Source organism: Polyodon spathula, chromosome 9, assembly GCF_017654505.1.
Source record: "Polyodon spathula isolate WHYD16114869_AA chromosome 9, ASM1765450v1, whole genome shotgun sequence".
Lineage (NCBI taxonomy): Eukaryota > Metazoa > Chordata > Actinopteri > Acipenseriformes > Polyodontidae > Polyodon > Polyodon spathula.
In genome coordinates this window covers 25,094,888-25,118,921 of record NC_054542.1, presented here as the reverse complement: position 1 = coordinate 25,118,921, position 24,034 = coordinate 25,094,888, and the positions used below count along the sequence as shown (strand labels likewise).

General features: G+C 37.6%; 1 protein-coding gene across 4 annotated transcripts; it reads left to right on the top strand.

Moving 5' to 3' along the window:
* The first annotated feature begins 1,062 nt into the window (after nucleotides 1–1,062).
* LOC121320549 (protein associated with UVRAG as autophagy enhancer-like) lies at nucleotides 1,063–23,830 on the top strand. 4 transcript variants are annotated; one of them, XM_041258964.1, is made up of 16 exons: nucleotides 1,063–1,187; nucleotides 3,747–3,849; nucleotides 5,221–5,338; nucleotides 6,056–6,664; nucleotides 7,993–8,078; nucleotides 9,362–9,560; nucleotides 10,495–10,581; nucleotides 11,406–11,457; nucleotides 15,614–15,752; nucleotides 16,449–16,591; nucleotides 17,226–17,290; nucleotides 17,795–18,033; nucleotides 18,419–18,480; nucleotides 22,104–22,257; nucleotides 22,571–22,661; nucleotides 23,407–23,830. In XM_041258964.1, the coding sequence occupies exons 2-16, from the start codon at nucleotides 3,757–3,759 to the stop codon at nucleotides 23,508–23,510; spliced, it is 2,241 nt and encodes a 746-aa protein (XP_041114898.1). In that variant the 5' UTR covers nucleotides 1,063–1,187; nucleotides 3,747–3,756; the 3' UTR covers nucleotides 23,511–23,830. The 4 variants fall into 4 exon arrangements, with proteins under 4 accessions (XP_041114898.1, XP_041114899.1, XP_041114897.1 ...); XM_041258963.1 differs by lacking the exon at nucleotides 1,063–1,187 and adding an exon at nucleotides 1,206–1,367; XM_041258962.1 differs by lacking the exon at nucleotides 1,063–1,187 and adding an exon at nucleotides 1,207–1,363.
* The last annotated feature ends 204 nt before the right edge of the window (nucleotides 23,831–24,034 follow it).

Sequence of the window (24,034 nt, the reverse complement as noted above, 5' to 3'; positions counted from 1 at the left end):
ACTGCATCATCCCAGGAAGGGGCCTATCGGTAGCTCTGATATAAAGAGCACTGCAGTACCTACCCAATGGGCAGGCATATCCCATACCTAACGTCTTGGTGGTTGTCTTCTCTTTCAGGGAACCAGGGTTACAGTAAGTAACCTAACGTTATTATGGATATTACCTTTACAAGACATTTTGATGTTTAATTTAAGCATTCTGAATGTCTACTAATAACACAAGAGTTTTCATACAGAGGGATCCACAATACATTCAACTTATTAATAGTTAATGAGTGAGTTGTCTCAAATTACATTTTCTTAATGTTTATGACTTTTGCATTCTCACTGGTTTTAAAATTAAAATAGGTGTTTGCAAAAACTTTGATTTCTTTCAAAGCTGTGCATTATAAGCTAAACGGTCCATTGTCTGTAACAACATAAGGTAAATCTGTAACAAAAAAAAGACAAAAAGTTTTTGCTAATGCAAAACTTCTATTAGGGACATAAATGAGACTCCTCACTTGACTACATAGGAATGAAAGACCAAATCAACTTGTAGAATTCACTGGACTACATGTACCTCCAGAGTGGACAGATTTACTATTTTCTAAAAGGCATTGTTTAAACCTCTTTGGATTTTTTTTTCTACAAAGTGGTCGTCAAACTTTTTAAACCACTTTGTAAAAGGGAGGGGGTTAAAGTGGTTACAGTTAGGAAGATTATGCAATGAACTGGCAGATCAGCCCATTGAATTGAATGGAAAGGGAAATAAATGATGAACGCGAACCATACGGTTCTGTAGTGACATTCTGTTATTGGTTTTGAATGAATAATAATAACAATAACAACAACAACAACAACAACAACAACTGTGAACCACTAATATGAAAAAGTTATTCCATGCTAGATCTCCAAGTCTGTTTAATTTGCGCAATTTATTGCGTGTCAAAAGAAGAAACACGTGCCTTGCTACAGTTGCTATACTGTTTGGTTAAACCCTAGGGTGGAATAAGCGGCAGTCCCATGCGTACACAGTTATTGCGCTTTATCAGTGAACTTGAAGATTTCGAGCTGGGTGTGTCTCCAGAACAAATGCAAACTTGTTTTCCTCGGGTAAACTGGCCAACAGGCAGCTAATAAAAAGACAGGAAGTACAGGTTGAACTGACTCTCCCATTTGCTCTGTTGTGATGAGGAGCGAGTGAGGTATGTAATCGCTTTAATTTACATAAACTGTTGTTCAACTGGAGCGGCGACTCACAGTCAAGATTTAACAGGAACACACAAACGACAAACTACACAGGGTTCAAGAAGACCGTGACACAGTTCGTCTGCGTCCTCGGTGTTTATATTATAGCAGAATTGAAACTGCACTAAATTAAGTAAGTAAGTATTATTATTATTATAACGGAGTTCACAAAAATTGGGTTAGAGTTCGCGTGTTTATTTTTACTATTTAACTCGGTGGTGGCTGTGTACAGTGTGTGTATAACGCATAATTCAATGTAACACGGACTAGGTTGTAATCATTGATGCAGGATTAATTTGCCAAACTGTCACAAAGAAACCGAGCGCCCATTGAGCCGTGTATTCTCTTGTTAATCCGAGGCACCAATCGTGTCAGTACTAATGATGATAATTCAAATCAAAAGTATAAATGGGCGTAGATGTTATGATTTCACATTTCTACACCACAGTTAAATGAAAAAAAAAAAACTTGATAAAGTTACACAAGTAGAAGATTGTTTGAAGCATTAACATACACGGTGAAATATGTTCATCAGTGTAATAAATGTGTTGGATTAGAGCTGGTATGTTGTTTGAGTGGCTTTATCTTCCGAATACTACTAGAGAAGGCTGCAGTTTTACTTTTGGCTTGCTTGTTGGTTGTTTTTTCCTTTTATTGGCCGTATTGTATTAATTTACAATTATTAGACCTTAAGGTATAAGCACGGGTAATGATTAATGGCCAAGTAATGAATACATTTACAACACGGACTATCATACTCTGGTATTCACACAGCCACTTAATCCTCCGTAACATCAGACAACTTGCATGCAGTTTTTCTGGATCAAATGATACACGGCTTTAGAGGGAAACCAGAAAGTAACAGAAATTCAAGTGGAATAAATTATTTTGAAGGAAAAATAAGTTTTTTTTTTTTTTTTTTTTTTTTTTTTTAATAGGTTATTAACTTAATGCAGTGTTTTAATTAGGGACTGTTAAGTATTTATATTTCTTGCATTTATAAATGTATGCATTTGATGTAATTTATGCAATCACTCTTGTATGTTATTGTTTATTTGTCCATGTAGTTAGCAATGGACATTATTTATTGATCTTCAATAATAATAATAAAAAAAGTAATATCAACAAATCAAGTTTAGATGTAGCTTGAACTATGCTTAAAATAGAACATACAACAAGTTGCTTCATGAGTTGCCAAAATATACTTGTTTCATGGGTTTTTACGCAGACATCGTTCTATCGACTGCACTGTTCTTTGTGGCATGGTACTTTCAGACGCACAGAGGGTGCCCCTAAATGTTTGATTGTTGTGATTCTAGATTTATTGTAAAATGAATAGGAGCCAGCTTTGTATCTGTTGTACAAATGTTTGTCAAAGAGGATGGCATTGACCAGGACGTAAAAGGTTAAATGTTCCTTGCAGTGCTTGTACTGTAAATCATCTGGATAATTTGTGTGATTTCTTACTTTCTGTACATAATTTGTGAGGTGTTGAGAGTGGCCAGAAGGCCAGAAAGCAGTTTACTTAATCCTGTTTTGCATGGCTGCAGATTTACAAAATACAAAAAATGAATCTCATGACACAGTTAATGAGTTTTGGTCAGCCAAGGTAGCACTAAATTGATAAGTCCCATCTGCACAGTGTTATCTCTTTCAGCACCAAGGAAAAACCCCTTGCAGGTCTGTAGTGTAGAAAAATGTTTCTTTTGAGGTAGAAGTGAAAATCAGGTCTCCAATAATTCCGCTGTTATGACAGATTCCATCAGTCTAGTTGTTTGTGATGTCATAATGTGATACTAAAATATTGAATTATGATGACATAAATCATGCCTCAGTGAATTTTATTCTGTACACTTTTTTATGTTACGGTACAGGTCAGTGCACTGAATATTTGAAATTACGTGATTTATTTATTTTTTTTAATTAGGTTGTTCTTAATAGGATGGTTTGTTTTTTCTTCATTACAATCAGTATTTGTTGGGGTGTGTGTGTGTAATATATACATTTTTTATTATTTTTGCATTTTTATATTTTTAGCATGTGTCCAACCAGTGTTTGTTCAAACCATTGAAACAAAACAGTTCCTGGCAGCTAATGACCCAATCTCAGCCAGACACACGTTTGACTCCTAAGGTTTATAAATATTTGTAATGCATCATTTAAGAGAATCTTAGAGTGAACTTCTGCATCCCATGCGGACCTTGGATCAGATATCCAATTGTCTTTATAAATGTGTTGCTACTAAGCTTCCTTTTAGTACTATACAGGTTTAAAGTGGTAGAACTGATCGAGGAATTCCACTTTTACAGAGACATTTTAAAATCTGACAGCCTTGTTTTGCAACAGAATTATTTTTATAAAACAAGACTACACTGAAGTAGCAACACAAAATGGTATTGTAACCAGTAAGAAGTGATGAAAGCGGTCAATAGACTATGACTGCTTATAACAGTAATAGTATGTGTGTGTGTGTGTGTGTGTGTGTGTGTGTGTGTGTGTGTGTGTGTGTGTTTTAGGCACTGTGCAATGAGTTCCTGCAGAATCTCCAGAAAAAGATATGGCACTGTGAGAAAAAGACACAGTAGAAAGAATGACGTGGATCAACGCATTTCACAGATGGTAAGGCTTCTTAAATTTGTTATTAATGTGTAATCAAGTGTCAGACCTTTTTTCCACTTATTGATGGGCATTGGAGACTTCCTCAATGACTTTATGCATGTATTTGATTTGTTTGCCTAGTTCTGGTTATTAAATATATACTATATGTAGAACAAATAATATAATAATGTAGTATAATTGAATTGTTAAAGGTTATATATTCAAAGGTTTGGATAAAGTTTGAACCTGTGATGTGAAGCGCGTATAAAAGCTGGATATCCCCGTTCATGTCAGTTTCAGTAACAATGAACAGGGCATCAGATCCAACAGCATTTCATAGGTACTGTAAGTGCATCCATACACTAGACTGCAGATGTTACTGATGATTTTATAATGGAGGCATTAACCATTAAGAGGTCTTCTCTTATTCTGTTCTGTTACTTGTAGACTTGTTAAAGTAGTCAGTGAGGTTCTGATTGTCCAAGTCTGCTCTTGAGCGCATAGTCAGGTATTTGTAATATAACTCTCTTTTTTTTTTTTTTTTTAGCCTGGCAGCTCAGTTTAGGCATGTTTCAAATTGCACAGAATTAACCACAAATATAGGCATGCTTAGACATTTTAAATGTGCCCTGTCTTGTGTGAACTTAGAGTTGGTGTGAGTTTCTTGACATTGCTGGCAGTTTGGATATTTATCCTACTAGTATATTAACTGCAAGCAGCTTTTTGCTAGTTCTTCCTTGGAAAATGTTACAAATAGATGGATGGGGAGCAAGGTAAGATTTCATAAAGGACTGTCCCATTTCAATTTGTAGGAGACACTGGCAGGGGGAATGTAACCTTATGTCTGTTCACTTTTGATCACGGCACTATTTTGAATCAGGAGAGACCCACGGGAGGTATTATCCTCCCTTGCCCATTTATTGACGTAAAACCTCTAAAACTGAATGCAGACTCCTTAATTAGTGTATTGTGGTCACAAAAGCATCGTCTGCGGGTTGGGCCAGTTAAATAAGTAACTGGTTTCGCGAAACATTTTCCCATATAACCTACTGTCCTTGCATTGCACAGAGACTGCACGAAACAAGTTGTCTTTCATGATTATTAACACAACTGTGCAGTTACACTTTGCTTTAAACATGCAAGGTATGGCTACATTGTTAGATGGGGGAAGCACATTGACAACAGAGTAGGAAAATATTCCACCTGGCTAAATTCCATGGTATTTGGGTATGGTGGGGCTGTGCAATGCAGTGAGGTCAGCGTTTACGGATATAGGTGAAGGTACAGTACAATGGTCCATTTATTTTGCAATTGTAAGGAACCAAAAAAAACCAAAAAAACATGCAAAATATCAGAGTTGTACAGCCATGTTTTACATTTTTTTTTTTTTAGATTGACAAAGGCAACACTCCTCTTCCCCTCCTTGTGTCTGAATGTGAACCGTCAAAGGGAGGGAACCTTCAAAAGACCTCTTCTGTCAACCAGACTCCTCTCACCTCATTGCTTTCAGGTAAAGGATGTGACTGGATGAAATTTTCTGGATATCGAGCCCCATTCCCAAAGCTTTAACTGAAAGGTAGCATTTGAACGTTGTTGTTTATGGAGCTGACAATGTGAAACAGTTTAATGAATATCACATTTTATTAGTTCATATATTTGTATTTCTTTGTGAAAGGGCTCATTGTTGTGGACTACTGTTAAGCTGTCTGTTATTTTATTGTAAAAGACCAATAGAAATGCAGTACCTCCTGTTAACCAAAGATTTTTTTTAATATTGACTTGTTGTTAACATGGGCTTCTATTATCAAACAAGTTTTAACTGGATGCACACGTTAAAAAAAAAAAAAAATCTGTTCTGCTGACCTGTATTTAAAAAAAATAAACCTTAACCACATTTCCCTGATATTTACAAAAAGAAATGTAATGTAATGTAATTTCCTGTTGACGGGTAGATACTGTAAAGTGATGCACTGTTAGGGTGTGATGCACTGCTGTTACTGATTCTGTCCCCTGACTGTGAGAAGAGATTAGTTTTAAAAACTCTAAAACTATGAGTGATTAAGATGCTCACTAGTGGTGTGCATGGCCAGTAGTTTGTTCCCAGCCTCTGCCCAGTTACATAAACATGTTATATAATTTGGAGAATATTTTTACCTGTAATTCTAAATGATTATGGGGTATGTTATTAAAAACTGCAAACTCAATGAACATTCCCTGTGTCTTGCAGGGGAGTTTTCGAAGCCGGCAGTAATTGGACACTCTGACAGTCCTGCAGCAATAAAAGAGATTCTCATGTCGGTGCTGGAAACTTCAGGTGGACTGAAATACCAGCCTGTGCCCAAGAATGCTGCTGCAGCCAGAGACTGGTCAGATAGTAGTGATGAGGAACTTACGGGGGGAGGGGGGAACTCCGCTGATGGCTATGATGGATACTACAGAAACAGCAACGCTACTTGTCAAATGGACAATGAGACAACAGGACAGCTGGATTCTGTCCATTTAGACGGAGGTTTTGACCTCTTATCTCTACCTAGAAGTAGCCCTGTCATTTCCCGGGAAATGATTTCCTCACCTGTAGAGAGGTCCTCCTCCAATGTGCTGCTTTCATCTTCACCTGAAACATCTACCACCCCAGAAACGCACCAAGCAGAGTCACAGGATGAGCGGAGAAGCCCTTCCCCTCCACCCCCTAAACCGAGGAGCAACTCCCTGACAGACAACTTCAACAGGGTGTTTTCTACTGGCCTCTACTTTCCTTTCAGAGGCTCTGCGTTTATGGAAGGAGTTTGGGGAAACTCTGAAGAGGGATCCAACTTGGATGTCTGCATATATTCTGGTAGAGTGTTGCTTTTAATACAAATTATTGTATGTGTGTGGCATAAGTTTGGTCCCTCAGCATGGCTACAATTTTTGCTAGGTGGATACAATTTTATTTTCAATTCAATGTCAGTTTATTTTATTTATACAGCACCAGTGTATTAAAGTTCTTTACATGTCAGTTAAAATTGGAACAGAAGTATGCAGTATCAAGAAGTAGTAAGAATTACAAAATAACAGTACATAATTCTAATAATAATATCAATAAGTAATAACAAATATAAATAAAACCATTGAAGAAAACAAGACATTAATAAGAATGACAGATAAAACACAAAAACAAGCACATAAAATAGACAACTATTTTCTAACATTAAAACAGGTTAAAAAGGCTAAACTAGAAAATATTTAATCTTGACTTAAATATTGATCGATGCAGCATCTCTAATAGGAAGGGGTCAATGAGTTCCACAATCTGGGGGCATAATAACTAAATTCACTTCCTCCTCTCCTGTTCAGTTGTTCCTTCTGGAGGCACAGAATGCCAGCGTTAGCTGACCTTAAAGAACGTAGAGATTCATATGGGGACAGAATCTCTGTTATGTAATCCAGCGCTTTGTGTCAATAGTAAGATTGTAAAGGCAGTTTTAAAGTACACTGGAGTTTATATGAGCCCTTTTCTTTGTTCTAGTGAGACGTGGAAGTCCAGCAAATATAGCATTGAATTAACTTCTGAGCATCAGACAAAAAGAAAAAACCGGACTTTAGCAATGTTTTTTTGTAGATGAGGATATTGTGAAAAACATTTTTTTTTTTTTTTTTTTTTTTTTTTTTTACCATTTTGCTTCTGTGCTTTTGTAAAACTTTTCATATCTAAGAAACCATTTGAGGTAGTGGTTTAGTAGGGTTATTAGGGTTACCTTTAGTAGAGTTATATAAATCCTGCATACTAAATGTATTGAGAACCATTAGCTTGGTACATAGCTGTGTTATACAATTCTCGCACTAAAGTTCCTTTTATAAGTTGTGTTAAAATTACACTTCCACATTGTTTTAATGTTTGGGCACATGTTTTTCACACGTCCATTTTACATTCAGTAAATGCCATTATCTCCCCGTGGAAGCTGTGTTTTGGTTCTCAAAAATTGTTTCTTGAACTCTAGTAAAATTCTGTGAAAGACCTGTTTTGACCCCCCCCCCCCCCCCCCCCCCTTTTTTTTTCACCTGTACATTTTTTTACAACATTGCTGTGTATTACATTTATCATGTTGACAAGAACATTCTTAACCCATATTTGATAAAGGAAAAACAATGAACTGTAACATGACAACTTGGTTTCTTCTTCAGTGAGAAGTGAGCAAAACGTTGAAGAGCTGGTCAGTCCAGTGGATTACTCTGTCGGGCCTTTGAGTGCTAGCACTGAAATTGACAAGGTGAGGCAACAACTTCTGTATGAGCTGTTGCATGTGACATTATATGATTTACTATATTTTATAGGGGTGCAACTACATTTTTGCTGGTTAAACAGTGGTCAGCTTTCATTAAGTTTCCCTATGAGATTAATTGCAGCTCAAGAAACCACATACTGGGGAGGTGCTTGTGGTTGATGATACACATACATCATATGTACATGACACTACTCTCATGGGATGGGGGAGGGGGATGGTGACCTAGACTACTGGTTATCAAACTGGGGAGGGGATGGAGAATGTATCCTGGGGATGCATGAGAAGATTTTATTTTATTTATTTATGTTACCATTCACATCTTAACCCATATATTAAATGTCAGAATTTCTATTTGCCGATCTGACTGGTGCATTTTAAGCTTGCATATTATTGATCAAAGTCTACAATGTGTGTTGTTTATCGGCTTACTACGTGGTGTGTACATTAGTAAGTGTTGGACACAATAAGTAAATAATTATTTGCTGTGTTAAGTTTGCTCTTATTACAATGAAACAGTGGCTGATTCATGCAAAAAAATAAAACACAACCGCATTGACATACAGAGAAGCCCGTGGTTTGTTGTATTTTTTTACCGTATATGTACGTGTGTGGAGGGGGCCGCCAAGTACCAGAGATAAGAGGAAGTGGGGTGTGAAAGTTTGAGAACCAGTTAATTTAGATAAATAACGTTAGTATCATTTTGAAGCTTGTTTCAAAGAGTGGTTAAACACTTCATTACATTGGCTATACTAAGAACTTTTTTAAACACTCAAATTGCAAAGACTGCCCCCTACTAAGGACATTTTTTTGGTCCCTTGACTGGTTTAAATAGAGAGGTTTCACTGTACAGGAGACTAGCTAGTCTAGTACATGTCAACATACCACACTGTGACATAAGGGATTTTATTTTTGTTCAGTTACATTTGAGTTCTGCTTACTTGTCACTTTCAATTTCACCAGAAACCAGGCCTTGACTTTATATATTTATATATTCGCTAAAGGGCATTCAAGCTTTCTGCGTCCTTCTTTAGGCTTTCATACCACTGTGATCTAAATAGACATGTTCATGAGTGTGATCTACAGCTATGTTATACTGTAAATTTACATCAGAACGAAAATGCCCTTTTTCATCAGAATTGTTTTGTTACATCGGAAACACCTACTGTACTATGTAGAGATAATATTTCCTTGAAGTGTAGTTTTAAAACAATGTGGGGCACCACATCATTAATTGTCTTTGTTGCTAACTGCCTGCTTTAACCCCCCAGGAGAATGCACACTTCATCATTGCAGATATGATCGTGGCAGCTTTGGAGAACATGAAGTGTACTGTTCTGAGCAGGAGAGCTAACATGTCGGGGAAAGCAAGCGCTGCCTCTGGAGTCTCGGAAGAGGTTTCCGATGGCTGTCACTCAGTCACCAAGAAACACTCTGAGTCCACTGCGTCCTCAGATAGTGGCTATGAAGGTTCTGTGGTTCATTCTTTCTAACCTCTGTTATCCAAAGTAACTGTTCGGAAAATCAAATTACAACTGAAATTGTTGACTTTCCAATCAAAAGTATATTCTAAAACCCCTTTACCTTTAAATAAATATGTAACCTACCACACTGTGATGTACTGTAAATAGCAGAGACTGAGGACTGAATAACTAATTTACCATGACAACAGGGCTGAAGAGCACTGTGCAGAACAAAAGTTGCCATGGGGCTGTTGACAAAGCAAAGGTGTTCAGATAATCAAGGTTTAACTGTAGGTGTATATTTAAGGGTTTAAAAAGGATTGACAACTCTCATCATGTGGTTGGTATCTGGAACCTGACCATAGGTTGACCTTTTCATATTTTTTCTTCCTGATGTCATTGCATCATTAGTGTGATCTTGGTTCAAGCATTATACAACACAGTCCATTTTTGAGGACTCTTTTAATCATGACGGTCGATAGGGATACAGGCGGGGAATGGTTCATTAGCAGGGAATAGTATACCAGACAGTTTAGTTCTAGGTTATGAGGAAGTCTTTTCTATCAGGGGGGAAAAGTCTTGAACTGAGGTCATTGCCATTTACAATGACTTAACTTGTTTTGGCAGTTGAAATAGAATGTATACGTTCACCATCTTGTTTTCATGAAGCTTTATCCTCTTTTGTCCTATTCTAGGGTCCTAAAAATGGGGACCCTTCTGTGCGGATCAGTTTCATCTGTCCCACTCTGCATTGTGAACACAAGAACTGCCTTGATCGTCAACAAACTTGCACACTCCCAGCCCCGTACAGATTGTATTTGACTGCAATCTGATAAACTCTAGATGTGTGTATTGTGCGGCTATTGTGGCCCCCTTGTCTGTGCTCTGGTTTGAGTATAAGATGATTAAGTTGTCTCCTTGTTGATTTTGTTCCTATTTAGGTTACCCAGGGCACCAGTCCATCACAAAACATTCTCCTGACCTGACTGCCTCAAACCCACACCTTGAAAAGGAGGAAGAAGTATCTGGTAAGGGATCATAATCCTCACAATACAGATATTGAACATGCAACCAAAAGTCTTGCATTACCTAGAAATGTAGGATTGACACATTAATTTAATTAAATTTTATATATATATATATATATATATATATATATATATATATATATATATATATATATATATATATATGAACATAAATTTTGATATTTTATTTAACATCATGTAATAAAAGAAACTACAAACTGATATAGCAAAAGTCTTCTAGAAGCCACAATAGCTGTACAGTATTTCATGTTAGATTGAGAAATGTCAATTTTTTTCAGTTTGACAAATACAAAGCAGTATGCATTTCAATACGTGAACGTGACATAATTCAGCAGGTTTCATTTGACTTTATGAAGCAAAATTAGTTAATTCTATAAGGTGATTCACAACTTTTGGCCATAGCTGTACATGTGTGGTTCAGGAAATGGCACAATAGACATTGAAACAGCAGCTACACTTGACTAGCTGATTATCACCCATTATTGTGATAAATTGAGTTGATAATCGATAACTGAAAATGTAATTGTTTTCCAGATCTAGTTTAGGTGTTAAAATTGAATTTGGTCGGCTATTCATAAAACACTTCTTGACTGCTTATTTCCGCTCTGTTCTCTGGAGAAAGCTTATAAATATTTAATAATAATTATTTAGAGAACTCATTGCAGCAGAAACAAGGATCACAACAGCCCTGCAGTAGAAGTAAAAAATTGACAAAAGCTTTTTAATATTGGCGCTGTTCTAGTTTACACTTGTCAGTGATGCACATAGAAATGTAATGCAGATACGTTTGTTTTTATTTCTAGAATGCAAATTAGATGAAAACAAGCCAAGCACAGAAGACACTGAAACTACAAGGTACATTGGTGTCTGATGAAATAGATTTAACTATATATTCTACTTCTAAACAATAAATCAGCAATGTCGTGTTTAACTGTAAAACAGAGGTAGGTGTACTGAAGTGTTGCAGAGTCACAAACAAGTCTAAGTCTAGGGTGAAATGTACTAAACATGCGCAGTGCTGTTAGCGGCTTTTTAGGGAATGCTTTGCGGCAGCAGTTTTTCTTTGCAGTTCAGCTTTAGATGAATATATAATTATGGGCATTCCTGTATAAGTTTGCAAAAAGGGGACAGAGATAGCGCAAATGAGAGTTCACAAATATTATAATGAGATGTACTAAAGCTGCCGGCAATTACAACACTTACAATTGCATCAATTTGTTAAGAACTTTTGAAAGCACGTTTTAAACAGTTGCAGTTGTTGGCATTGTTCTGCTTTTTCTTGTGCGTTGCCAGTTGTACTCAATACATTTTATACCTAATATACCTAATTTTCACTAAAGTCCGGGTGTACTTTTACAAGACTTAAACACATTTCTATGACATTTCTGGTTTTCCCAGCGTGTTGAGAGCAATAGACTGCACACATGTGCCACTAACCCCTCCAGCTCATTCTGAGCTTCTGAGCAAATAATAATTTAAAATAATAACCCTGAAATCATTTAGTTTGTTTAAATGTGTACAATGCAGCATGATTTGATTTTGTTTTATCAGTAGGCTAAAGTAAAAAAGTGTGCTAGGTGTTCATTAGATTTTTACCTCCTGTACAGATTTATATTTACATAATGTAATGTGTAGCGTACCCAAAACACATTTAGTGTTATGATTATATTTAAAATAGAGAACTGTAAATGTATGTGTTTGCGATTTTTATTGTATTGTTTTTAAACCAGACACCTCCTTATGACGAGAGGCTACTGTATGACTATGAAAAGCTTTTTGGGTGTGAAGGTTGGGGCCCCACTATAGAATCTGATGGGATTAATTTTTTTCATTTTTTATATATAGAACAGTATTAAAATAGGTAAAATGAAGACGGAACAGAATGCACTGTACAGATGACGTTTGCATTTAACAAAAACAATGTTTTGATTCTTGCATGTATAGACGTTATCCTTCGGGCACCCTCTGCTGCAGCAAACCACAACTCAACACCAGCTATTTATTTGAACAATGTCGCATGACTCTCACAATGTATGCAAGAGGTCTTGCAATGAAGTATTTAAATAGGCGTATTGTGGATCTATTCGTTAACATATTTTTTCTTGGTACATACAACAATGTATACTTTGTGAATCGTCGCAACGAAAATGCAAATATGCAAAGCGGTATGTTGGCACTGTAGTATACTGTCATTGAGACCTTGATATAGACCTACAGTGTGAAGCGTTTGTCACTGAATTGTATACATTTCTTTCAGTATTACTAGTGTCGGGAACAAGAAAGATAATGTACTGTGAGAAATTAATATAGTTTAAATTAGACTGAAAGTGAGCTTACTGACCTGAATTCTTATTAAAAGCAAGTCATTTCAAAAGTCAGTGGGATTTTGGAGGCTCAGGCAAAGTATATTTTTCAATACATTCAGTTTATATTTAGCAACAGAAACTGACTAGTGAGTCAACTTCAGTTCAGGAGAGGGAATGGGAGAAACAGCTTTAATGTGGAAATAGTACTGTTAAACCTACAGGGGGGACACTGGGGACCCTACTGGAAGTCCTGCAGAAAAACACCACTAAATAGAACCTACAGTAACCATTCTAGTAGAGCTGATAACCGAGATTATTATTCAAATGATCATACAAGCATAAAAATGTCCATGTATGATCTCGTTGGGCCAGTCAGCAAGAAAAGAAACATTAGCTGCCTGAAAATCCAAGATGGCTGCCATTTTTCAAGATGGCCACTGGTTTTCTCCATTAATACCCTTTAACACAAATTGATATTGTCCGATTTTAACAATCCTAGTGTATTTGTTTTTGACTATGCTAAAACTAATGTTCTATAAAATAATGCCTCCAAAGTACCTTTGACGTCTTATCAATATGTGTTTGTCAATGAGTCCCTTCAGCCTGACATTTGCAATACAGACGAAAGGGTTATAGTTACAGATACATTAACCAGGCATATTAAATGCACCGCCTCCTGTTATTGTTTTACATCCAACAGTACTGTGGATCTGTAAAACAGATGAGGTTCATTAGATTACCCAGCTAGCTCTGGCACATACAGCTACATAGTATTGTGCAACTAAGACCGCAACGTTAGCACTTGCACCTATTACTAAAGTCTGTCTTTTCAGCCACATTTTGTCAGTTCCTGGCAACTTGCAGCAATAGGCGGAAGAGCAGTCCAACAGATCTGCCCCGTTTCACCTTGTTTGATCCATCCCCAGTCAGCAGGACTTTGGGTGCCTGGCTAACAACAGTCTGTTGCCTGCCCCCACTGTGTATTCTGCCTGATAGGCAGATCGATTTACATGTTGCATGAGGGTCAGATCTTCCAGGTGAAGTGTTCTCCTTCCTTTCTTTGAGCTCTTTTGTAGCTTTGTGTTGAACAGAAGTCTACAGCTATGATGATACTTTACAGTGTTTCTTATCAAAGTATTTTCTCTGCCATCACCTTCGTCTAGTGTGTTTGGGTCCAGCATGATCGGTATTGATAGCATGAAATGGAGGAATGTTTGTGGCAATGTTGCTATAGCCATCTTGTTCTCTTGTAGGAACTTGGTGGTGACTTGACCTGTCCTAATCCTGTTGACCAAAAGCATTTTACTACAGTCAGTTTACAATTTAGATTTGGTAGGTGTAGCCATTTTCCTTTTCCTGTAGTAGATCAACGGTCTAAGGCCGAGGGTTTATCCTTTGACCGCCTTATGCTGTATGCTCTTTGAAGTATGGGATACAGCTAGGTTTGTGCATTTGCCCTACACCTAGCCTGATCATTCATCCAGTGTCATTTTAAATTCTGTCTGATCTGTACATCATCTGGCTTGGCTCTCCTGCACTGGCACATCCTGTTGATTTTTCAGGTGCGGCTACCTAACCGATATGGGGTCGGTTAGATAACATTTGAGACACTAAATTTAAATTATTGCTACATGTTGAGCACTAATCATTTAGCTGACACTGAACCCCATGCTGAGTTCCATAGCAATGTCACCAATGTGCCCTGGTAGTGCCTTGACATCACTCTCTTTTCTGTGTGACAGTGTTTTCTGATTGCACTAGCAACTACTTGGAGCTATAGGTGAGAGCTGGGGTGAGCAATGAGGACCAGTATCTGTAGTCCATCCAGAGTATGTGGGTGACTGCTGAAGCAAAGGTACTTCCTCTGCTACTACACCAATTACTAATATACTACAAATGACGTTGATCATGCTGTACAACAACACTTATTTTACATCATTGCTTCTTGAAATGATAAAAAGAAACATTGGAGGCATTTACATTGGATAGTAGAATTTCAGCGTGTTCAAAAACATATAAATAGACACTATCAATTTCTGTCTTGAAAATAGACATTGGTAGGGAAAAATGGCAGCCATCATGGATTTTCACATGGCTAATGTTTGTTTTGTTTTTTTTTCTTGAAAAATGATCCCATGTGAATATCTGTGCCAGGTTTCATACTTGTATCATCATTTGAAAAATTCCTCCCCAAAATCTCTGTTATCCGCTCTACTATTAAAAATACTCCTGAGGCCATTGGTCTGCTTGACTCCTTGTGCAGTACCTTGTAGTATGCTGTGATTAGCAACCTTTACAAAGATTTTTTTTATCATGTTATAAACATTTATTTCTTGTAAAAGTGTTGAAAAACTCTACTACCAAAATGCAAAAACGCTTTTGCTCATTTGCAGCTTCAGTGCAAGTCTTCAGTAGAAAATATCTGCATGACACCAATTTGTCTGACAAATATTGCAGTTTAAACTGTGTCATGTCTGTTGTAGGATGACTCTGGGCTCGATTTCCATAGTAAAAGTATAGCAAAATATAAAAGCATAGGTAAGCATTGCAAAGACCAGAGGTATAGTAAAGCACATTTAAAACACATGGTAAACTATAGTGAATGCATATTATAACCATGAGAAAACTGCAGTATTAATGTGGTAAGATTTTATAAAGGTCCTGCTTAACACTAAAGTAGTTGGTATTTTGTTTTTCGATTGCAGTTCCTCATCACCTCCCATGAGGCCCTGCTGTGCTGAAGCCTTGGCTCAGCAGCTGGTCAGGATGTTCCGGAAGCAATGGCTACACTTGGAGTGTGAACAGCAGCAACAGTCTGGCAGTTTGCCCCCCTCGCTGCAGGAAGTGAGTTCAGTGTGTTATAACAGCTACACCAGATGAGCAAGGCTGTGTTAAGAGACTGAAATGTGTTGAAAATTAAACAGACTTCCTCAAATACAAGATTTTAAATAGTAATGATGGTGACATATGAAGTTAGTCATGGTGCCATTTTTACAAGTGGAGTTAGTCATGGTGCTGTCATATGCAAACTCATTAAAGTGTATTTGTGTCAACTGGAGGGCAGTTTGAGCCGGTTCCTTTCTCTGTTATTTGTGCCTGTCAATGTTTTTCAGGGGACAGATTCACAGTCCACTACGGTCTAGTTCTGTGTACAGAGAGCAGGTTGGAGAGGGAAATTTTACACAACCTACTGTGAACTTGTAACTTCACAATGTTGTGTTATTGGTTTTATTGTGTAAATCCACAAGCAGTAAATTACACACCACACATTGGCAGCCAAGGTTTAGGTCCAGGCGGGGATTAATAATATAAAATACAGTATAGAGTTAAGACAAGTATTTAGGTCTATTTAGATTATTAATGTTAGACCCACAATCATAAATAGCTTGTTCAGTGTGATAAACAGTACTGTTTAGTCTCACCATTTTTTTAATATTTTTTTTGTAGTCACAATTTTTACTTCTTGGACCAGACTATATTCTGTGTCTGTAGCACACTATCCCCGGCTAAGCCCATTATCTGTGTGTCTTTGTAACGCAGCTTCTCCCGGGCAGAGCTGATTGGATGGGTGAGTCCAGTCTGGACCTAGCTGAAGAGATTAAGCTGAAGTCCAGAATGCGAGGCACTTGGATTTGGGCTCCACCTCGCTTTCAGATCATCTTTATTATACACCCAGTGTCAAAGTAAGATCTGTAGGGCAACTTGCGTCATTGTGGCCTTTTAAAGTTTGTTATTTTGCAGCATGGAAAGTTGGGGTTTGACCCTCCATGACGGAAGTTGTCTGCAATGGGGTTAGCTGGTATAAAATTAGTTAGTCTCTGTGTTTCTTGACGTTTCTGAAAGCAGGGGCACTTGCAATGTAAACCTTATAGGGTTGTTTTAAAATAAAAAAATAAAAAAAAGTTAGACTTGTATCCCGGTGTAAAGGACCGGTAGGGAGTCTCTCATTGACCTGTCATTCATTAACACTGGTCTATGTGGATAGGCTTGACACCGGGCACGTTACACCCCACTAATAAAAACATTTAGTGCAGCCCTATAGAGATTAGGGCTATAACAGGCATCGGACCTTATCCTTGAAGATATTTCATTCAAAGGGGACTGACTTGTAACTTATTTTATTCATGCTGTAATTGGAGCAATATATATGTTCATTCATTCATTCATTCATTCAATCAATAAGTAATCAATGTGTTAATTGAATGTAAATATTTTTTGTAGCAAAAATAACAAATTCAACTGAAACATTTTGGGAACTATTTATAAATTCCCCTTGCTGCTTTTTAATTTTGAATGATTTGTTTTTTGCTCACATAGGCGGGACTCTGTTGTAGCTTCTCAGCATTACCTCTGTGCGGGTTGTGGAACCCAAGTGGAGCCAAGTATGATTTTATTTATTTATTTAAATTTTATTAATTTGGTAAACAGAAACCCATCATGTTAAATAACTATGAGGAGTCCCCGAGTGGCACACCTGGTAAAAAGCATGGCCGAGTGGTGTTCAGGGTGTCCTACAGTCTGAGGAGTGCAGTTTGCGTCCTGGCTGTGCGAAGTCAACGGTCTTCATAGGAATTCAAGAGTGAGCATTGCAGTGGCTCTGTTACTCCCTGTGGGTTAGGGAGGCAAAACCAAAAGAGACTTTCTTCTCATCACCTGGTGAAAAGCTACAATGTTTCATCGTCCGCCTCGATTAGGCAGCCGAGAGGGAACTGAGCTATGCAGGGCGATGTTGTTTTTATTGTTTGAAGGATGCTTATTGTGTGGGTGTTCTCTTATTTACACAGATGACATGTAAAGCACTCCTGCCAAATAACAGGCAGCAAAAAATACAGTTGTCCTGTTCTTGCTTTAAATAAAGTACTTTCAAAATATTTGTGTCCATGTAGGGTATATTAAGAAGCTGCGATACTGTGAGTACTTGGGGAAGTACTTTTGCGACTGTTGCCATAGCAATTTTGAGTCTGTCATCCCAGGACGAATCCTCATGAAATGGGACTTCAGTAAATATCCAGTGTGTAACTTCTCCAAACAGCTGCTGGATTATATATGGCACAACCCGTTGTTCAACGTTTCCTGCATCAGCAAGTCATTATACACAAAAGTAAAAGAGCTGGACAAATTCAGGGTAAGTTCTGGGTAAACCATTGATATGTAAAGTGTCAGCAGGAGACTGAGTGTGAATCCAGATCAGTCCTGGTCTGCCTTTTAAATTAATGAAGGTGTATTTGAAACATTTCACGTGTTAAAACCAGTTAGACATTTTGCACTGTGGCATCTACGGTATTCGGGTAATCTGGCTCAAAGTTGGCAATGAACACTTCATGAGACCGCATAGGGTGAGAGGAATTATTGCAAAATCCAAACACGTAAGGGTGCATGGAAAGAGGACATAGCTGCAGGAATGAGCATTGCACTGCAAGCAGCCAAAGTAACCTTTAATAGCCAAAGTATATTTAAGAATTGTGCTGATATTGTAACAGTTGTGTTTTTTTTTTTTTTTTTTTTGTCAGGAACTTCAGGAACAGTTAATTATTATAAAGAAGCTGTTGAAGTCATGCAGAGCCTCAGTAAGGTAAATAGCCTTTTTTTTTTTTTTTTGCAAGAGTTCATTTATCAGTTTTTCACATTCACGCTTTCCAAACAAATCCATTATTCAGCCATCCGATTTAATTAAACCTTTTACGAACTGATGATTTGCAAGATCTTTACCGTGCCAATAAGGTGTCCGTAAAATAACCCATGTGGACAAACATGTTTGACTTGGGAACCTGTTTAAATTGTAACGAACAACTCAAGTGCAATATTAAATTACACATGTATCAAGAGTACCGGTGGTCCAGTTATGATGAAACTTGACCTGGAAATTTGCCAGTATCATGACAAGGTCATCAAGACAATGTGCTTAATAAATTGCTAACAGAGTTCTGTAGCTGCATTTACAGATTGAATGCCCCAAGTACATGTTTATCCAGTCCCTATACAGTGGTTCTCAAAAGTATTTTCCACATTTTATTGTGTTACAACATGGAATCAAAATGGATTTAATTAGGAGTTTTTGCCACCGATCAATACAAAAAAGTCCATAATGTCAGTGAAAAAAAAAAAATCTACAGATTGTTCTAAATTAATTACAAACACGAAACAGAAAATAACTGATTGCATAAGTATTCACTCCCTCGAGTCAATATTTGGTAGAGGCACCTTTGGCAGTGATTACAGCCATGAGTCTATTTGGATAAGTCTCTACCAGCTTTGCACATCTGGACACTGCAATTTTTGTCCATTTGCAAAACTGCTCAAGCTTAGTCAAGTTGGATGGGGACCTTTGGTGAACAGCAATTTTCAATTCTTTCCACATATTCTCAATTGGATAGAAGTCCGGGCTTTGACTGGGCCACTCCAGGACATTGACCTTTTTGTTTTTAAGCCACTCCAGTGTGGCTTTGGCTGTATGTTTGGGGTCATTGTCCTGCTGGAAGATGAATCTTCTCCCAAGTCCCAGGTCTCTTGCAGACTTAAGCAGGTTTTCCTCCAGGATTTCTCTGTACTTTGCTGCATCCATTTTGCCCTCTATCTTCACGAGCTTTCCAGGCCCTGACGCAGAGAAGCATCCCCATAGTATGATGCTGCCACCACCATGCTTCACGGTAGGGATGGTGTTCTCAGGATGATGTGCGGTGTTAGGCTTGCGCCAAACATAGCGCTTAGCGTTGAGGCCAAAAAGCTCTGTTTTGTTTTCAGACCATAGAATCATCTTCCACTTGTTCTCAGAGTCTCCCACATGCCTTCTGGCAAACTCCAGCTGAGATTTGGTGCAAGTTTTTTTCAACAGCTTTCTTTTCGCCACTCTCCCATAAAGGCCAGTTTTGTGAAGCACCCGGGCTATTGTGCCGTATGCAGTGTCTCCCAGCTCAGCCCTGGAAGACTAACTCCTTTAGAGTTGCCATAGGCCTCTTGTTGGCCTCTCTGACTAGTGCCCTTCTCGCCCAGATACTCTGTTTTTGAGGACGGCCTGTTCTAGACAGATTCACAGTTGTGCCACATTCTTTCCGTTTCTTAATAATGAACTTTACTGTGCTCCGGGGTATATTCAATGTCTTGGAAATGTTCTTATATCCTACCCCTGATTGGTGCTTTTGAAGAACATTATTCCGGATTTGCTTTGAATGTTCCTTCGTCTCCATGATGTAGTGTTTGTTAGGAAATATAGTAACCAACTGTGGGACCTCCCAGAGACAGGTGTATTTAACCTGAAATCATCTGAAACACCTTAATTGCACTCAGATGAACCCCATTCAACTAATTATGTGTGAAGTAACTTACAAAAAAAATGATGGTGATTAAGTAGATTCAAGAAAATGCACAGAGTCCTTTTCTTCAGTCAGTTGCCAGGTTTATTGAAATATGCAGGGAGTCTGGTCCCAGGTACAGGACAAACAGAATACTCAACATTACAATGTTTGCATGACATTAAATACCCTTCTGTATAGGTGGTCCACCTCCCCTTTCTCTGACACTTAACCAATGGTCAAGGTAATTTAATTTATTGTGTGAGTGTTAATGTGTGTGTGTCTGTGTGTGTAGTCTAGTGTGACAACCTCTGAACTCAGTGCATTCTTCACACTCCTGGAGACAAAAGGTCCATACATCTGCCTTTTGTCATCTCCTTGCGACCCCCTTTGATGCCAGTGGGATTATCTTTTTTGATCTCTCTGAAGTCTTTAGAGCCTGTTCCCTTCTAGTCCACAGCATTGTTATCTCGTTAGCTTGCAGTCATTGTTGGGCAAGAGTTTGTAGACGCAACGTCTCTATCAATGGCTAGCAGTACATGCAATTTGAACCAAACAGTCTGCTATCTGCAATATTAGTCTCTTTTCAGAAAAGAACACCAGTATAGCTCTGCCAGTCCACATGCATAGCAAACCCCTAATCAATTCTCGATCCATGTTTTCCAACAATGTGACTTCTAAATACAATTGGTTGCACCAGAGCTTGTTTAGGTGTGTCATAGCAAAGGGGGTGAATACAGTCAATTATTTTCTGTTTTATATCTGTAATTTAGAACAATTTGTATATTTTATTTTTCATTTTTACATTATGGATTTTTTTTGTGTTGATCAGTGGCAAAAACTCCTAATTTAAATCCATTTTGATTCCATGTTGTAACACAATAAAATGTGGAAAAGTCCAAGGGAGGTGAATACTTTTGAGAGCCACTGTACCTCAAGTTCCTCTTCCACTTAAGTCTGGCTTCTGCAGTTTAACTTCCAAAAAATACTTGTATTTATATTCCAACAGCAGGATAATCTGGGAACCAAAGTAAGGAAACCTGAGTGCTCTCCTTTACTATACTGGACTTGTTTTAATATTTCAAGTAGGCTTTGACACTATTCCTAACTACATGCAGAATGATTTATCTTGGCTTGTCCGTCCCATTACTCCAGGGTTCATGACTGTGAACGAATATTTTCTCCATACACTTTTCAGAATAGTCTTCCATTTGATCACACAGGATATATAGTAAGTGCATGGCATACCTCTGTAGAGAGAAGGCAGATCTTTGTGTTCAGAGAGGGGTCTGCATGGTGAGCTGGTCTGTGTACTTTACTAGCAATATCATTTCAATTGTTTGTTGTGGGGTGATATTAATAGCAGTAACATTGACACACTTCAGAGATTTAAATCTAAATTGTATTGTGCTGTATGTACGTTTCACTACAATTAAAATGCAGTGGCTTTTCAGAGTAGGACTTTAACAACACTTGTTTGGGGTGTTTAGTAGCCATTTAATTAAGCTTTTAAACTTCAGGATTAAACAAGTTTAAACATATATTGTGAATCTTTTTAACCAATCAAAGCCATCATAAAAAGCCATCCATAACTTTTTAGATTACTGCAGTTTTGACAGACAGTAAGTATATAGCATTTCATTGAACTGTATACGGAAAATAATAATACTGAATATGAAATCGACTTGCACTGTACACCTACAACTATGTGAACACTAAGGCTACCACCTACATTTGGCCTGCATATTTTTGACAGCTGTTAAATATTAAGGCAAGCATTTAGAAAGCTTAATAGTGAAACATTTAAACTCTAAACTATAAACACCCTCAAAAGCATGCAGGGGTCTTGATGTGCTGCTGCCCAGTGCTTCACTTCCTCTTTAATTTGCCTGTCTTGCATTCCCAGTCTCCTGCAGGAGTTTGAACAGCTACCAGAGCACTTGACTCAGGAGCAGCACCTCTTCTCAATGGATGACTTCATGAAAATCAAGCGTGGCGTTCTAGTCCCTCAGGCCAAGGGGCTTCTGAAAACTGCTTTGTCTCACATTGAAAACTGTGAGGTAAGGTGCCCCTTTTGTTTCTCTAAGGTTGTAGAAAACCAGTTTCTCATGATACAGTACAGTGCTGCAACATTTTATTGATTCAAAAATGGGGTTAATTCACCTTTAAACCATGTTAACTAAGTTAAGGGCCCTTTTTGTGTTTGCTGATACCAGTATTAACCTATGGTGAAATTAAAAGGATGTACTGGATGCCACTGACATACACTGTACCTTTTTCCTACAATCTGTTTAGCGATTTGTGAGGGGTCCTTGTCTTGAAAGACGAAATATAATTGAAATGATCTATTTCTTTTTGTCTTCATTTTTTCAGTTGTGCCAGGCCAAGGGTTTTATCTGTGAGATCTGCAGGAACAATGACGTGCTGTTCCCCTTCCAGACAGACATCTGTAAGAGATGTGCAGGTGAGGGCTTAGCCATTTCTAAAGTGAAGAAGTGTGCAATTGCATCAAGGAAGATACAGACGTAGCCGTGGCTATAAAGCAATAATACTGCAGCTCACAAAACAGTTCCATAAATCTTACCTGTTCTCCACTTCCATTAGCTACATAGGTCTCACGTGTGACATTTTGAAAGATACACTTGTTCTTGCACACATGTATTGGTATTGGAAAACATGATATCTGGTACTGCTTTAGGCAAAATGAAGTTTCAGTTTCTATGCATGTTACTGTCTAAACACAGGTTGCTTAATGACAGGAAGGTTGTCATGTTTTAAAATAAAAATGTTGAATGGATTTCTTTAGAAACTTGACATTTGAGACTTGTATAATGAATGGGAGTGCACAGCAATCTAGATTTATGAAAACTATTTTTAAAGAAGTATAAAATGTAATTCAAATCACTTATTACAAAGCAATTGCCTAATTCAAGAACAGAATTACTACAGAATGTACAGATGTCACATAGCTGACCGAAACCAACGAGTTACCATGTGCCAGGCCATTGAAAGAGCTTAATTCAAACTGGCTCTAATGGTTTTTTTTTTTTTTTTTTTTTTTCAAATGGTGCGTTGTTTGTCGCCCTGCAAAGCATATACATGTACAAAACATTTCTTAATCAAGTGGGTTTTTTTTTGTTTTGTTTTTTGCATTCATCTTTTAGCACCCATGATTATTAGGCATTGCAAATTTCTGTTTTGTTTTGCAGTATGCAAAGCCTGTTTTCATAAAGACTGCTTCCGATTTGAACAGTGCCCCAAATGCACCCGGATTGAAACTCGGGAAAACCGGATTTCCCAACTGGTTGTGTAGAAAGGATTGCAATATGTAATGTATACTATATATTAAATAAAACAGTTACTGAAAAGAGAAAATAATGTTTATTCAGAAAAAACAACAACTTTATATTAGTCTTTTAACCCATTCAATGCCAAGCATCTGTACATCTAACTGGTCACCAAAGTGTTTTATTTTTTTTACTACAGTACAAATGTATATGTGTGTCATGCAGAACATAAATGAATAAATAAATAGAAACTTAGTTGCGTTTTGTGTTTCTATTGAATGTATTTGTGATGTTGTAGGTGGGGTGTGTTTGCTGTTCTTCTTCTACAGTGCAACTTATAAACTGATACTGAAATAAACCAGATCATGATATGCATTTTATTGCATGACCAAATGAAACGGCTCTACCAGCACTCATTTATCAAGATCAGACACCTTCACTGTCTGTTCAGAATGAAAGCATTCACCCCAGAAACATGTTGACATGTTATTTTTAATCTGCTGATCATTTCCTATGGTAGGAAATCTGTATGTACCGTCAATGGATATTG

Coding starts and splice junctions, on each gene's coding strand:
- LOC121320549 (XM_041258964.1), top strand. CDS start 3,757: ATGAGTTCCTGCAGAATCTCCAGAAAAAGATATGGCACTGTGAGAAAA. Junction 5,339..6,055: donor TCTCACCTCATTGCTTTCAG/GTAAAGGATGTG, acceptor TGTGTCTTGCAG/GGGAGTTTTCGAAGCCGGCA. Junction 15,753..16,448: donor TGCCCCCCTCGCTGCAGGAA/GTGAGTTCAGTG, acceptor TTTGTAACGCAG/CTTCTCCCGGGCAGAGCTGA.